Source organism: Ranitomeya imitator, chromosome 8 (genome assembly GCF_032444005.1).
Source record: "Ranitomeya imitator isolate aRanImi1 chromosome 8, aRanImi1.pri, whole genome shotgun sequence".
In the NCBI taxonomy this organism is placed as follows: domain Eukaryota; kingdom Metazoa; phylum Chordata; class Amphibia; order Anura; family Dendrobatidae; genus Ranitomeya; species Ranitomeya imitator.
The window spans coordinates 9,440,928-9,456,344 of record NC_091289.1 but is presented as its reverse complement, the minus strand read 5'-3'; the positions used below and the strand labels follow the sequence as shown (position 1 = coordinate 9,456,344).

The window sequence follows — 15,417 nt, the reverse complement described above, 5'->3', positions numbered from 1 at the left end:
GATGGGTGCCCATGCACCACTAACCCCCGCCGCCACAGCCAGCTATAGATGGGTGCCCATGCACCATTACCCCCTGCCGCCACAGCCAGCTACAGATGGGTGCCCATGCACCATTACCCCCTGCCGCCACAGCCAGCTACAGATGGGTGCCCACGCATCATTAACCCCTGCCGCCACAGCCAGCTATAGATGGGTGCCCATGCACCATTACCCCCTGCCGCCACAGCCAGCTACAGATGGGTGCCCACGCACCATTAACCCCTGCCGCCACAGCCAGCTACAGATGGGTGCCCATGCACCATTACCCCCTGCCGCCACAGCCAGCTACAGATGGGTGCCCACGCACCATTAATCCCTGCCACCACAGCCAGCTACAGATGGGTGCCCATGCACCATTACCCCCTGCCGCCACAGCCAGCTACAGATGGGTGCCCACGCACCATTAACCCCTGCCGCCACAGCCAGCTACAGATGGGTGCCCAAGCACCATTACCCCTGCCACCACAGCCAGCTACAGATGGGTGCCCACGCACCATTAACCCCTGCCGCCACAGCCAGCTACAGATGGGTGCCCACGCACCATTACCCCCTGCCGCCACAGCCAGCTACAGATGGGTGCCCACGCACCATTAATCCCTGCCACCACAGCCAGCTACAGATGGGTGCCCACGCACCATTAACCCCTGCCGCTACAGATGGGTGCCCATGCACCACTAACCCCCGCCGCCACAGCCAGCTACAGATGGGTGCTCATGCACCATTAACCCCTGCCACCACAGCCAGCTACAGATGGGTGCCCACGCACCATTACCCCCTGCCGCCACAGCCAGCTACAGATGGGTGCCCACGCACCATTAACCCCTGCCGCTACAGATGGGTGCCCATGCACCACTAACCCCCGCCGCCACAGCCAGCTACAGATGGGTGCCCATGCACCACTAACCCCCGCCGCCACAGCCAGCTACAGATGGGTGCTCATGCACCATTAACCCCTGCCACCACAGATGGATGCCCATGCACCATTAACCCCTGCCACCACAGCCAGCTACAGATGGGTGCCCACGCACCATTAATCCCTGCCACCACAGCCAGCTACAGATGGGTGCCCACGCACCATTAATCCCTGCCACCACAGCCAGCTACAGATGGGTGCTCATGCACCATTAACCCCTGCCACCACAGATGGGTGCCCATGCACCATTAACCCCTGCCACCACAGCCAGCTACAGATGGGTGCTCATGCACCATTAACCCCTGCCGCCACAGCCAGCTACAGATGGGTGCCCACGTACCATTAACCCCTGCCGCCACAGCCAGCTACAGATGGGTGCCCACGCACCATTAACTCCTGCCGCAACAGCCAGCTAGAGATGGGTGCCCACGCACCATTAACCCCTGCCGCCACAGCCAGCTACAGATGGGTACCCACGCACCATTAATCCCTGCTGCCACAGCCAGCTACAGATGGGTGCCCATGCACCATTAACCTCTGCCACCACAGCCAGCTACAGATGGGTGCCCAGGCACCATTACCCCCTGCTGCCACAGCCAGCTAGAGATGGGTGCCCATGCAACCTGTGAGCACCCTAGTATAGCTAACCACAGAGCAATCTGTGCTTCCCCCGCACAAAAAAGTACATATAGGATTGGGGAGTGGAGCGTAAAGACCCTTTAAAAGAAGCCTTTTTAAAACATTCTGTAGAGGCGTTCATAACCTATGCAGAGAGCAAACCCTTTACCATACGTACCCATGGGGCATTTGGGATATTGCCTTTTGCTCTTTCACCCTTTCTTTCCATCGTTGCCCCCTCCCAATTCCAATAATTTTTGCAGATTTTTAGGATAATTGCTTGTATTGCATTTCTTCTAATAAAGCATGTAGCTGCTGCAGATAACTTAACCACGGGATCAGGCAATTTGCGCTGCGGCTTTTCTCTGCAGGATGTGAATGAGATTTTGCCCGGGGGGTGACTCTAGGCTGCCCCCTCCTCTACAGCACTGGTGAAACCACAAGTACCAGACTAACCCGTCTGGTCTGCGTGTGATCAGCGTCTGCTCCTGGTACATGTGGGTACGTTCAGGGGGCACACAATGGTGTCTGGTTGGGGCTCGGGTATATTCGGACGGCACGTTCCCAATTCGGCCGCGCCCGGTTCCTGTTTGCGAAGAGGAAACAATCATCAGTGAAGTGTCTGCAAACAGATCGGGGGTGGAAAGGTCCACAAATGCCATCGCCTGCATCTGTGCTACGTGGCACCGACTCCCCATGCAGGGCCCAGCCGCTTCATACGTGTCCGTGCCTCCCTCATGAGCCCCCGGGCTTCTGTCATTGTCAGACCCCATTCTCCAAACTGAGAGGAAGATAAGCAATGGGATCAAAAGATGGCGGACAGGTATTCTGCAAAAACTGCGCACTTGCTTTCTCCGTTTTTAACTATCTGTAAAAGTGCGGACAACTGCGGCCACCCCCATACCGCAATGGTGACACATCAGCTGCTGTCGCAGGCAGTGATTGGAGGCAGAAGTCGCTTGTGTTGGATGAACTGACCGCTGCAGCCAATCGCCAGCCATTTACTTGCCATGCATCAGCTGAGGCCAGTTAAATGGTGGATGTGATGTTATCGCTGCAGCAGGACCGGGACCACCAGAGCGGCGGTGTGTAATCTGTATTTTATTTGTAACATTGGTTTCTTAACACCCCGGTCAACTGCTTTAAGGGTGCGTGCACACAACCATATTAATGGCCTCCGGTACAGATGTAAGCAAAGGATTTCTCCCCTGGAGGAATCGCAGCGGTCTGGATCCTCACTCTGCAGTGGAGACCGGCTGCACAGAGGACTGGACCGGATGCCGGACCAGGGCAGAATGAACTGATCTCATCCCTGCGCCTTATTACAGGCCGTTCCTGTAGCTGCAGTGTAAAGTATGGTGGACGCAGATTCCTGTGTTAAGGCTCCTCACCAGCTGTAGTTCATAGTCTTCCATCTTGTAATAGAAGTCTGCTGAACAAGCAGGGCTGCAGTGTAAAGCATAGGCGAGAGTTGGGGAAACAGTCAAGCCTCATAAGACTGGGATTAAAAGCCACGAGTTTGTGCATGTGGCATAGAAAATGGCTTCTAGGGGAGAGCGTGGATCCAATATTGTGGGATGCTTGGCTCCATATTGGGGCCCCCGTGGCTAGTGTTTCCCTATGGAGGATGGTTTATACAGGAATGACCTCTCAGATTATTAGGTGTCACCGTGAATCTGGTCCGACCCGTCCGCTCTCTGCCCGCCGCCGCGTCACCATTCCTCACCATGAATCATGCCGGGATACATGGGATTCATAGCCTTATAATAGGCCAGAAATTACAGGGCGCCGATTATACGGTGGCACACGGCTCGTGAGCCATGACGACATCACCTGGAAATGTACGAGTCCTTCCCTTGTCACTGCACTGCTTCCTAATTAATATCTGGAAAAGATGGCTGACACCAATATGGCCGCCGTACATCCAAGGGCCCTGAATGCCACGGATTCTTTTTTTTAATAATTGCAGCAATGCAGTTTTAATGTATTTCACAATTTATTTATTTTCCTCAGTTTTGTGCCGTCGTGTATGACCGTGATGTAAGGCTGCAAATTCAGTCACGCAAACGTCGCCACTTAGCCCCCCTAAATATCCAGAAAAACCGCATCACAAGCTGTGGTAACATGGAGCGTTTTCTTTTTTAAAGCCTCAAATAATGAAAAGATGTTAAGTCACCACCGACTCCTTCCCCCTCAATTATGTGTAGGAGCCATAATAAAGCAATGTGCCGCGTCCTCCAGAGAATCCGCGTGTGATCAGCGCGGGGGGCGAGCGTTGATTACTTTCCTCACACTCCTCCTTTATTTGTGTCTCCGAGGGTCTTGCAGATTTATCATGAATTCGCCGCCTCCTCACCGCGCGTTTCACTACCATCATGATTGTAGGTAAAATGTGAATTTTGGGTGTTGTGCGCCTCCATCTTGTCTCACTATATTACAGATGTGGCGTTTGTAGCACAAGTCGGCCATTATTCTTTTTCTCACTTTACACTTCTGAATTGTTTTTTTTTTTTTCCCCCTCAGGTATTTTTTCTCTTTTTCTCAGGTAAGGCGGCTCCGTGCTGTATTGTAGCCGCGTCTTTGTACATTTCCAGGAAATGTCAGTGATTTATACACTTTTTGCTCGCGGCTTCGTCTCTGTCTCACGCCCGGATTTCCATGACTGCCCCCGTGTAAGCGATAGTTGTAATGTTTCCTACTCTCGGGGCCAAATCCCTCCGTACAGTCACCTGACAAGTGTAAATCCTGCAGGTACATGGGATTATAGCCGCCATTTAATACTACAGTGAACAAGCAACCAAGAGGAGGAACAAAAGAAAACGGCGCCATATTATTTCCCCAAGAAGCGGTGCGTGCGTGGTTTTTTTTTTTTTTTTTTATATATATATATTTGTACTTTTCTCAGTGTTTGGTGTGAATTGAGTGGTTGTCACCGCCCTTCCCCCACACATTAAAGGGGATGATTTGTTTTTTTCTGTCCGTGTGACGGGGTCTTCTATGTCAGGGCTATGTGATGTGCTTTTGCTTTTGGTCAGAATTTTTTATTTTTCCCTCGTCCATGCGCTTTGTCCCAAATCCTGGAAGCCATTATTAACTTGTCAGCCCGCAGGCTAACTTTACTATCGGCATCCATCTCGCCTGCAGACCTGTCATCTGTGAGATGTACAGGCATGTGCCCATCCGAGAACACGCATCTCATTAACCTTCCATTTTACACTTTCGCTGCTTAGTTCTAGGTTATTTCTTAAAGTGAGTCATCACAGAAAGTACCGGACACCATTTTAGGAGCTTGCGCTCCTTGAGGACTTTGGCCCTTTATGGCCTTGTATTTATATTGGGCAACCTTCCTGAAAATGTTGTCCCGTTCTACAAAATGGCTGTGAGTGAGTGGACCGACTACAAGTAATATGGTTTCATCTCACAGAATGGCTGTTTGGACCATCTAAGCCTCGAAGTATAAGGTAACACATAGCAACCAATCACAGGCTGTTTCATTTTTCAAATGCTGCTTCTAAATTGAAAGCTGACCTGTGATTGGTTGCTATGGACAGTGAGGCTTGCTCTGAGGTGGCTTTGTTGCCAGGGCCTATAACGGCGCCATATTTCAAATTATAATAACAGTAATAACTACACTAACAGATTTTTATTTTTTTTCCTGTAGTTTTCTGTTTATTTTGACCTATTCAGCTGTCAGTGTCTGCACCTGCCACATCCTGTGCAGTGATTTATGGCGGCTGACTATGAGGCTGTGGTGATTTGATGTGTACATTAGATTAGGCTACAATGGGATCGTGCTCATGTGCTGACTCTGAGGTAAACAATCGCTGCCTGTGAGCGCTGTAGCCGACCTGCCAGGGAGCGGTGTACACGGAGGGTTCAGGCGGGGGATCGGTGTTTGCGGAGGGTTCAAGCAAGGGGAGCGGTGTATGCGGAGGGTTCAGGCGGGAGAGCGGTGTATGCGGAGGGTTCAAGCGAGGGGAGCGGTGTATGCGGAGGGTTCAGGCGGGGGAGCGGTGTACGCGGAGGGTTCAGGCGGGAGAGCGGTGTATGCGGAGGGTTCAGGCGGGAGAGCGGTGTATGCGGAGGGTTCAGGCGGGAGAGCGGTGTATGCGGAGGGTTCAGGCGAGGGGAGTGGAGGGTTCAGGGGGGGAGCGGTGTATGCGGAGGGTTCAGGGAGGAGCGGTGTATGCGGAGGGTTCAGGCGGGGGGAGTGGAGGGTTCAGGGGGGGAGCGGTGTATGCGGAGGGTTCAGGCGGGAGAGCGGTGTATGCGGAGGGTTCAAGCGAGGGGAGCGGTGTATGCGGAGGGTTCAGGCGGGGGAGCGGTGTATGCGGAGGGTTCAGGCGGGGGAGCGGTGTATGCGGAGGGTTCAGGCGGGGGAGCGGTGTATGCGGAGGGTTCAGGCGGGGGAGCGGTGTATGCGGAGGGTTCAGGCGGGAGAGCGGTGTATGCGGAGGGTTCAGGCGGGGAAGCGGTGTATGCGGAGGGTTCAAGCGAGGGGAGCGGTGTATGCGGAGGGTTCAGGCGGGGGAGCGGTGTATGCGGAGGGTTCAGGCGGGGGAGCGGTGTATGCGGAGGGTTCAGGCGGGGGAGCGGTGTATGCGGAGGGTTCAGGCGGGAGAGCGGTGTATGCGGAGGGTTCAGGCGGGGAAGCGGTGTATGCGGAGGGTTCAAGCGAGGGGAGCGGTGTATGCGGAGGGTTCAGGCGGGGGAGCGGTGTATGCGGAGGGTTCAGGCGGGGGAGCGGTGTATGTGGAGGGTTCAGGCGGGGGAGAGGTGTACGCGGAGGGTTCAAGCGGGGGAGCGGTGTATGCAGATGGTTCAGGCACATTTTGGGGTTCTGGGCAAGAGAGCCGTAGACATTTGGGGGGGAGGGTGGACATCTTTGGGTTTCTGGGCGGGGGGGAGCCGTGGACATTTTGGGGTTTCTGGGCGGGGGGACCCGTGGACATTTGGGGGCTCTGTCTTCTCCCCGGCTGGAGCTCACGTTTTGCAGCCGTGTCTGTGCAGGTACCAGTGTTGCACTTTCTCTCTCAGGGTGGGTGTCCTGATACCAGGATGTTTGCCCGGGGGCAGTGAGCCGTGCTGTCTGCTGGGGGTAGTAGTCACTTCCGTGCTGTCTGCTGGGGGTAGTAGTCACTTCCGCCTCTGGTATCAGCTGTGATCCACACCTCCCAATGAGCTGCTGTTTTCATGCCATAAACATGAGCTGTGCACTGATCACCATGATGTCATGAGAGAAGAAGTTTCTTTTAACCCTTCCTCCTCAGGGCGAACATTGTTAACCCTTCCGGCCCCTCTCGTCCCTTTCAGCTCCCAGAATTAGAGTAATGACGAGGAAGCTTATCATACATGGTTGGATAAATGTTGCTGCTTCAATATAGCGATTAGGATCTATCGGGTAAGAATCCGCAGCAAAATCTGTCAGTGGATTTGCAAGTATGAGTCCCATAAAGCCGAATTATGGTGGTTTCTGAAGTGGGTGTGTGGATTTCTGCAAACTGAGAATATGCCCTGATGATCTGGGCGCTGTGGGTGGTTTGGCCCTTTAGGGGCTGGCAGCTGGTCACTGCAGCTGCTGCAGAACATGAGGTTTGTAGCAGTCATTCATCTTTTGTGATTCGGGGTGCTACTTCCCAACAGCTGAGGTTTGTAATATTGTCTTAAATGTGAGGCTGCAAAGGATCCCGGAGGCGGATTTTTTTTATTTTTCTGGCCATAATTCATAAAAAAAAAAAGCTTTGTACAAGATGGAGAGCAGGTTGGCAGATGCACAAGAATGCACTGCCTGTGCCCACATCGGGGGCCCCCACATGAACATAAACCCTTTATTCAGGAGAATGAGGTCGGAACGCTCCGGACTCCGACCCACTACTGGCAAAGCTGTGTCCGTCAATACTTTATATAATGTATCTTCAACCTGTGACTCCCCAGCCGGGGTGACACTACCACTCCCAGCGTGCCATGTCGTGAGAACCGCAGCCCCATAAACAGGATTTTTGTGGCCGGCAGCAGGATTATGTGTTGGTTTACACTAACCGCATTGTTCCCGTGCATTATATAACCCTATATCAAGAAGACATTGTTTCCATATTTTGCATAACGGGATTATACCCCGGAATTAATCCGCTATCACACGGGAACGTTCATGGATCGGATTATGGCCACGAGATGGTTGGACCTGCGTGGTACACGGAGGGACGCCGAGCTGCCGTTGTATCCCGGACGGGCGGCGTTTGGTTTTATGAAGTTTTAATGGAACTTGGGGTTTCAATTTTGCACCATTTATAAGATTTCTGCTTGTTGTCAGTGAATAGGAACAACCATGTTGACATCCAGAGGTAAAGGCTGTTACAAATCGGTATACGGTTGTGATGCAATTGATTTTAGTCCGGACAATAGAGTTCAGGCTGATACTTATTACCTGCACTGATACATTGTAGCAAAACCATCAAGGCTGGATACAGATGGGCACTGCTGGTCTAGACTGGATATAATTGTAATATTCTCTGTTGTGAGGACAGGAGTGCATTTACAGGGTCTTACCATGACATGAATGCAAAGTACATCGGTTTTGCTATAATTTTAAGAAAACTGCAATATTTTTCACCAATCATTGCAAAAAAACTAATTGTGATTTGACCCGACCGTGACTACACCCCTAAGGTACGTTTACATTGGCCGAATGGAATTGGCAGAACTAAGTCAGAGCCAACCTGGCAAAACTATTTTGCACACGTTTTTGGATTTGCAATGTGCTAGGGGGGAAAAAAAGCATCACTTTGTAGTGAAACAGCGTCATGTGAAAACACCCCTAGAATATACTGCACGTGTAATGGTTGTGACTGCTCTTCTCCGCACGGGTGTGAACTGCGCGACAAAGATCACGTGTGCTTTCGCCACAAATTTTTTTGCTGCAAATCAGAAGCAAGCCATACTAAGGCCGCCTGCGGTTTGTGCCGCCTGGCAAGAATGGTGACACCGCCATTACGTGAGCATTTACGTATTGTCGTGGTTTTCTGTTTACCTCTAGGACTGTAACGAGTTTCGCTTTTGGTCGCCCCTTTTTACTGACTGCAAGCAGAGGTCTTGACCACGATGAGAAAATGAATCTAGTGCAGTGTCCTGACGTCCCAGTGGCCTAAAGTGGCAGGATAGTCGCCGACCACTGATATGTTGGCGATTATTGCTAGCGGTCAGGAGTGTGGATATATAAAGTAGCCTCACATTTCGGGTGCGGTACCCCAGAGCGGGCGCACAGGTCACACTTATACGGAACATGCCGAAAGTCCCATAAGAGAAATAATGTTTATAGCCGAGCGATAGATTGCACAGATCTGGGATGTGAAGAGCGGACAGTTTTCATCCATGTTCCCTATGAAGGTAAAATCTGACTCATGTGATAGTGAAACTCCCTGTGATCTCTGGGAAGTAAAGGGTTACTCACCACCTGGCCGCTGGCGGTCCCGCCTCGTGGGGAGGGCGCAGCAGCTCATCCCTGTGATTGACAGTTTCAGGTGGTGAGATACCTCTGTGCTCACAAGCAGCTGAGCGCTGGAGTATGCAGCAGGCGGCAGGCACCAGATATGCACTGGGACAAAATACTGAGGCTGCACAAGCAGGAGGTGAGCAGCGGGCAGTGCCAGCGATGAGGGGCACTGTGCTGAGGGAACAAGGGGTCAGGGTACTGTGTTGCAGGCAGCGTGTGAGGATTCGGCAGCGGAACCCCAGTCAGTATTGGTGTGAACAGTGCGGGATGGTTGTGCCAGGAGTGCGCACAGTTGTGGCATCTCTTGTGCCCCAGGGACTGTGATTGTCTTATTTATGCCCTGGAGACAGTGGTAATGTGGTACCATTGTGTGAATAGGTCGTGAGCTCAGGTTACTTGGATCAGCACTTGATTCAGGGTAGAAATGATCAGTTACCCAGACCCAAGGATGGTAGTGTACCCCCACTGTACCCAGCTTAGATCAGTATGTTGCCATAGGGCAGTGTACCACTGATGATTGATGTCCTGGTGATGCCGACCCGTGTGCTTCCATGGTGTCCTTGTGATGATTGGCATGCGCCCACCGGGCCAATAGGTGCTGGTGAATGTACTGTGATTGTCGCCCCGGGCACAAGTGCTGCACATCAATTGGGGTCTCCCTGGACACAATCTCTGCCCACTGGTCGGCGTCTCCCAGGACACAATCGCTGCCCACTGGTCGGCGTCTCCCGGGACACAATCGCTGCCCACTGGTCGGTGTCTCCCAGGACACAATCGCTGCCCACTGGTCGGCATCTTCCGGGACACCATAGCTGCCCACTGGTCGGCATCTTCCGGGACACCATAGCTGCCCGCTGGTCGGCATCTCCCAGGACACAATTGCTGCCCACTGGTCGGCGTCTCCCAGGACACAATCGCTGCCCACTGGTCGGTGTCTCCCAGGACACCATAGCTGCCCACTGGTCGGCATCTTCCGGGACACCATAGCTGCCCGCTGGTCGGCATCTCCCGGGACACAATCGCTGCCCACTGGTCGGCGTCTCCCGGGACACAATCGCTCCCCACTGGTCGGCATCTTCCGTGACACAATCATGGCTACTGTGCCTAGGCAATGCTGATCAGTGTGATGCCTTTGTACAAGGATGTCGCTGATCAGCGTGTCGGGGTGGGGGTACGGGTGGTGCTGGACATTGGTTTGTGTCTTCCCCAGTGGGCGCAGGTGCCATCTTTCTTCATTGATGGCTGTTCCCATTCCTAGAGAGAGGGGATAAGAAGCATCAAAGAGTTAAGTGAGACTTCCTTCACCCCTCCTCCTCTACATACAATTGGGGGGCTTCAATGAACACCCCCCTGACCACTAAGAATGGCCCATTGTTCACTGGGGCCTGGCACCTCTAATCCATCCTGCAGCCTCCTGACCACTGACTGCCCCCAGATTTACAGGATTACACCAGGGTGGAGAGCAGAAAATCCCACCCTGTGCTAATACAATTACTGAGATGTCTCCTGAGGAGGACTCACGCTTAACCCCGTGTCTCCTGGAGAAGGCCCCCGGCTATGGGATCTCCCATGCTTCCCTGGTGACGAGCGGATGCCACTTTAAATATATAATTTCCCTTTTAATTGGTGTTTTGTAAATTTCGTGTAATGGAAGTGCCCTATGCAGAGTCTGTCCAACTAGTGGAGATCTAACGATACTAGCTCAGCTTTGATAGAATGTTGCTGGGATTTGTAGTTCTTTGCCACCCATTTATCTGCTTTTTAAAGCTGCCATGTTGGAAATCATTTTTGACATTGTTTTGTCTCTCACAGCTCGATCGGCTGGAAGGAGGAGGTCTCACACAGGTTTCCAGTATGGTGTCCTCGGGGGCGGACGGCATGTTGGCCGCAGACACAGTTGACGGGACCCCTGACCCACAGCGGACCAAGGCGGCTATTCTACAGCTGCAGCAGAAGATCCTGAAACTAACGGAACAGATCAAGATCGAGCAGACGGCCCGAGATGACAATGTGGCCGAGTACCTGAAGCTGGCGAACAATGCGGACAGACAGCAGAGTGCACGGATCAAACAGGTGAGACCCCCACAATGTAACGGAAACACCAGATCATCGGGGTCTGGAAAATATAATCCAGCATCACCATATTGGGGGGCCGTCCCACAGATCCTAACATCGCATCGCAGAGGAACTACAGGGCCACCACCATGTCGCTGGTAATACCAGTATGGGCAGGGGTGGATTAAGGGTAGCCAGGGCCCTGGGCTGTTCAGACACTGTGGGCCCCCCCGGTCATGTGACGGGGGTCATGTGACATACCCGAACCAGATTATTCCAGAAAAATGGCCGGGCCCTACTCTACTGTAACCTATTAAATATTTGTTAAAATCTGCAATACAATTTAGGTATATTTTGACCAATAATATCACATACAAGGAACAAATACCACCGCACCATGTCAAGACCACATATTACCACTTGGTGACCAAATAGCACATACAAGGGACAAATACCACAACACCATTTCCAGACCACATATTACCACCACATAGTGACTGAATACTACAATACTGATCAGTAAAAAACAACAACACAATACTATCACCATAAGTGCCAGTATTCACAGGAGATCTGTACTTAGTATGCAGTGTCTGTGTAGAGGTAATACAGAGATCGCTGGTGGTATTATACACAGGAGCTCTGTATATAATGTATAGGTAATACAGTGATCACTGGTGACATTGTACACAGGACCTCTGTATATAGTATACAGTGTATAGTGTCAGTGTATAGGTAACACACTGACTCACCAGTGACGTTTCTAGGTGAAGTCCTTCATCTTTCATCCAGCACAGACCGCCATTATTTCTTCCAGCCAGGACTCGTTTCTGCAGGAAATAAGTTATCTCGAGCTCCGCTTGCAGAATACATTACTTAATTTTTCACAACTTCTACATTACAACACGAAGAAAAAAAGGCGATAGTGTCACTCTGCACAGTAACAGGACCGACCCCCCCTCCCCCCCCATTTAAAACAGTGTCCTCAAAAAATAAAATAAATACATCACTGCAGTAATAATATCCCTTAATTAGCCCCTACGTAAATAATATTCCCCATCCTGGCCCCGTGTGTCTCATTCCTAGCTGCTGCAATATGTGCGCGCATCCTGCCCTCTTGAGTATCCATTCTACCCCATGATTTCCCCATCCTGCCCCATGACAGTGTGTTCAACAATCTGCCCCAGTGTGGCCAGCATATTATCCCCAGTGTGGCCAGCATATTACCCCCAGTGTGTCCAGCATATTACCTCCACACAGTGTATCCAGCAATCTGCCCCCAGTGTGTCCTGTCCAGCAATATGCCCCAGTATGTCCAATTGTCCAGCATTGCCCAGTTTGTCCAGCAATCTGCCCCAGTGTGTCCAGCAATCATCTGCCCCAGACTGTGTCCTCCAGCATTGCCCCAGTCAGTGTCTCCAGCAATCATCTGCCCCAGACTGTGTCCTCCAGCATTGCCCCAGTGTCTCCTGCATTGCAGTGTGTCCAGCAATCACCTGCCCCAGTCCCCAGACTGTGTCCTCCAGCATTGCCCCAGTGTCTCCTGCATTGCCCCCCAGTGTCTCCTGCATTGCCCCAGTGTGTCCAGCAAATGCAAACTGTCCTCCAGCATTGCCCCCCCCCCCCCAGTGTCTGCTGCATTGCCCCTCCAGTGTCTGCTGCATTGCCCCAGTGTGTCCAGCAAATGCAAACTGTGTCCTCCAGCATTGCCCCCCCAGTGTCTCCTGCATTGCCCCCCCAGTGTCTCCTGCATTGCCCCCCCAGTGTCTCCTGCATTGCCCCCCCAGTGTCTCCTGCATTGCCCCCCAGTGTCTCCTGCATTGCCCCAGTGTGTCCAGCAAATGCAAACTGTGTCCTCCAGCATTGCCCCCCAGTGTCTCCTGCATTGCCCCCCGCATTGCCCCCCCAGTGTCTCCTGCATTCCCCCCCCCCAGTGTCTCCTGCATTGCCCCCCAGTGTCTCCTGCATTGCCCCAGTGTGTCCAGCAAATGCAAACTGTCCTCCAGCATTGCCCCCCAGTGTCTCCTGCATTGCCCCCCAGTGTCTCCTGCATTGCCCCAGTGTGTCCAGCAAATGCAAACTGTGTCCTCCAGCATTGCCCCCCCAGTGTCTCCTGCATTGCCCCCCGCATTGCCCCCCAGTGTCTCCTGCATTGCCCCAGTGTGTCCAGCAAATGCAAACTGTGTCCTCCAGCATTCCCCCCCCAGTGTCTCCTGCATTGCCCCCTGCATTCCCCCCCAGTGTCTCCTGCATTCCCCCCCAGTGTCTCCTGCATTGCCCCCCCAGTGTCTCCTGCATTGCCCCAGTGTGTCCAGCAAATGCAAACTGTGTCCTCCAGCATTCCCCCCCCCAGTGTCTCCTGCATTGCCCCCTGCATTCCCCCCCAGTGTCTCCTGCATTCCCCCCCAGTGTCTCCTGCATTCCCCCCCCCCCAGTGTCTCCTGCATTGCCCCCCAGTGTCTCCTGCATTGCCCCAGTGTGTCCAGCAAATGCAAACTGTCCTCCAGCATTGCCCCCCAGTGTCTCCTGCATTGCCCCCCGCATTGCCCCCCAGTGTCTCCTGCATTCCCCCCCAGTGTCTCCTGCATTGCCCCCCCAGTGTCTCCTGCATTGCCCCAGTGTGTCCAGCAAATGCAAACTGTCCTCCAGCATTGCCCCCCGCATTGCCCCCCCAGTGTCTCCTGCATTGCCCCCCAGTGTCTCCTGCATTGCCCCAGTGTGTCCAGCAAATGCAAACTGTGTCCTCCAGCATTGCCCCCCCAGTGTCTGCTGCATTGCCCCTCCAGTGTCTGCTGCATTGCCCCAGTGTCCAGCAAATGCAAACTGTGTCCTCCAGCATTGCCCCCCCAGTGTCTCCTGCATTGCCCCCCGCATTGCCCCCCAGTGTCTCCTGCATTGCCCCAGTGTGTCCAGCAAATGCAAACTGTGTCCTCCAGCATTGCCCCCCCCAGTGTCTTCTTCATTCCCCCCCCCCAGTGTGTCCAGCAAATGCAAACTGTGTCCTCCAGCATTCCCCACCAGTGTCTCCTGCATTCCCCCCCAGTGTCTCCTGCATTCCCCCCCAGTGTCTCCTGCATTCCCCCCCCAGTGTCTTCTTCATTCCCCCCCCAGTGTCTCCTGCATTGCCCCCCCCCCCAGTGTCTCCTGCATTGCCTCAGTGTGTCCAGCAAATGCAAACTGTGTCCTCCAGCATTGCCCCCCCCAGTGTCTTCTTCATTCCCCCCCCCCAGTGTGTCCAGCAAATGCAAACTGTGTCCTCCAGCATTCCCCACCAGTGTCTCCTGCATTCCCCCCCAGTGTCTCCTGCATTCCCCCCCAGTGTCTCCTGCATTCCCCCCCCAGTGTCTTCTTCATTCCCCCCCCAGTGTCTCCTGCATTGCCCCCCCCCCAGTGTCTCCTGCATTGCCTCAGTGTGTCCAGCAAATGCAAACTGTGTCCTCCAGCATTGCCCCCCCCAGTGTCTCTTGCATTGCCCCCCTAGTGTCTCCTGTATTGCCCCCCGCATTCCCCCCCCCAGTGTCTCCTGCATTCCTCCCCCAGTGTCTTCTTCATTCCCCCCCAGTGTCTCCTGCATTGTCCCCCCCCAGTGTCTCCTGCATTGCCCCCCCAGTGTCTCCTGCATTGTCCCCCGCATTGCCCCCCCCCAGTGTCTCCTGCATTGCCCCCCCCCCCCAGTGTCTTCTGCATTCCCCCCCCAGTGTCTCCTGCATTCCCCCCCCAGTGTCTTCTTCATTCCCCCCCCAGTGTCTCCTGCATTGCCCCCCCCCCAGTGTCTCCTGCATTCCCCCCCCAGTGTCTTCTTCATTCCCCCCCCAGTGTCTCCTGCATTGCCCCCCCCCCCCCAGTGTCTCCTGCATTGCCTCAGTGTGTCCAGCAAATGCAAACTGTGTCCTCCAGCATTGCCCCCCCCAGTGTCTCTTGCATTGCCCCCCTAGTGTCTCCTGTATTGCCCCCCGCATTCCCCCCCCCAGTGTCTCCTGCATTCCTCCCCCAGTGTCTTCTTCATTCCCCCCCCCCCCCAGTGTCTCCTGCATTCCCCCCCCCAGTGTCTCCTGCATTGCCCCCCCAGTGTCTCCTGCATTGTCCCCCCCCAGTGTCTCCTGCATTGCCCCCCCAGTGTCTCCTGCATTGTCCCCCGCATTGCCCCCCCCCCCCCGTGTCTCCTGCATTGCCCCCCCCCCCAGTGTCTTCTGCATTCCCCCCCCCCCCCCAGTGTCTCCTGCATTGCCCCAGTGTGTCCAGCAAATGCAAACTGTGTCCTCCAGCATTGCCCCCCCCAGTGTCTCCTGCATTGCCCCCAGTG

The 15,417-nt window shown here is 53.8% G+C and overlaps 1 protein-coding gene across 3 annotated transcripts in view; it reads left to right on the top strand.

Annotated features, from left to right (window-relative positions):
• TMCC1 (transmembrane and coiled-coil domain family 1) overlaps positions 1-15,417 on the top strand; it is a 60,512-nt gene that overhangs the window by 37,344 nt on the left and 7,751 nt on the right. For 2 of the 3 annotated variants that reach the window (XM_069736236.1, XM_069736239.1), the window contains one exon: positions 10,872-11,132. In XM_069736236.1, the coding sequence (XP_069592337.1) occupies positions 10,872-11,132 (261 nt within the window). Of the gene's footprint in view, positions 1-9,095; positions 9,196-10,871; positions 11,133-15,417 lie in introns of those variants that run through there. The other variant, XM_069736237.1, reaches the window with a different exon arrangement.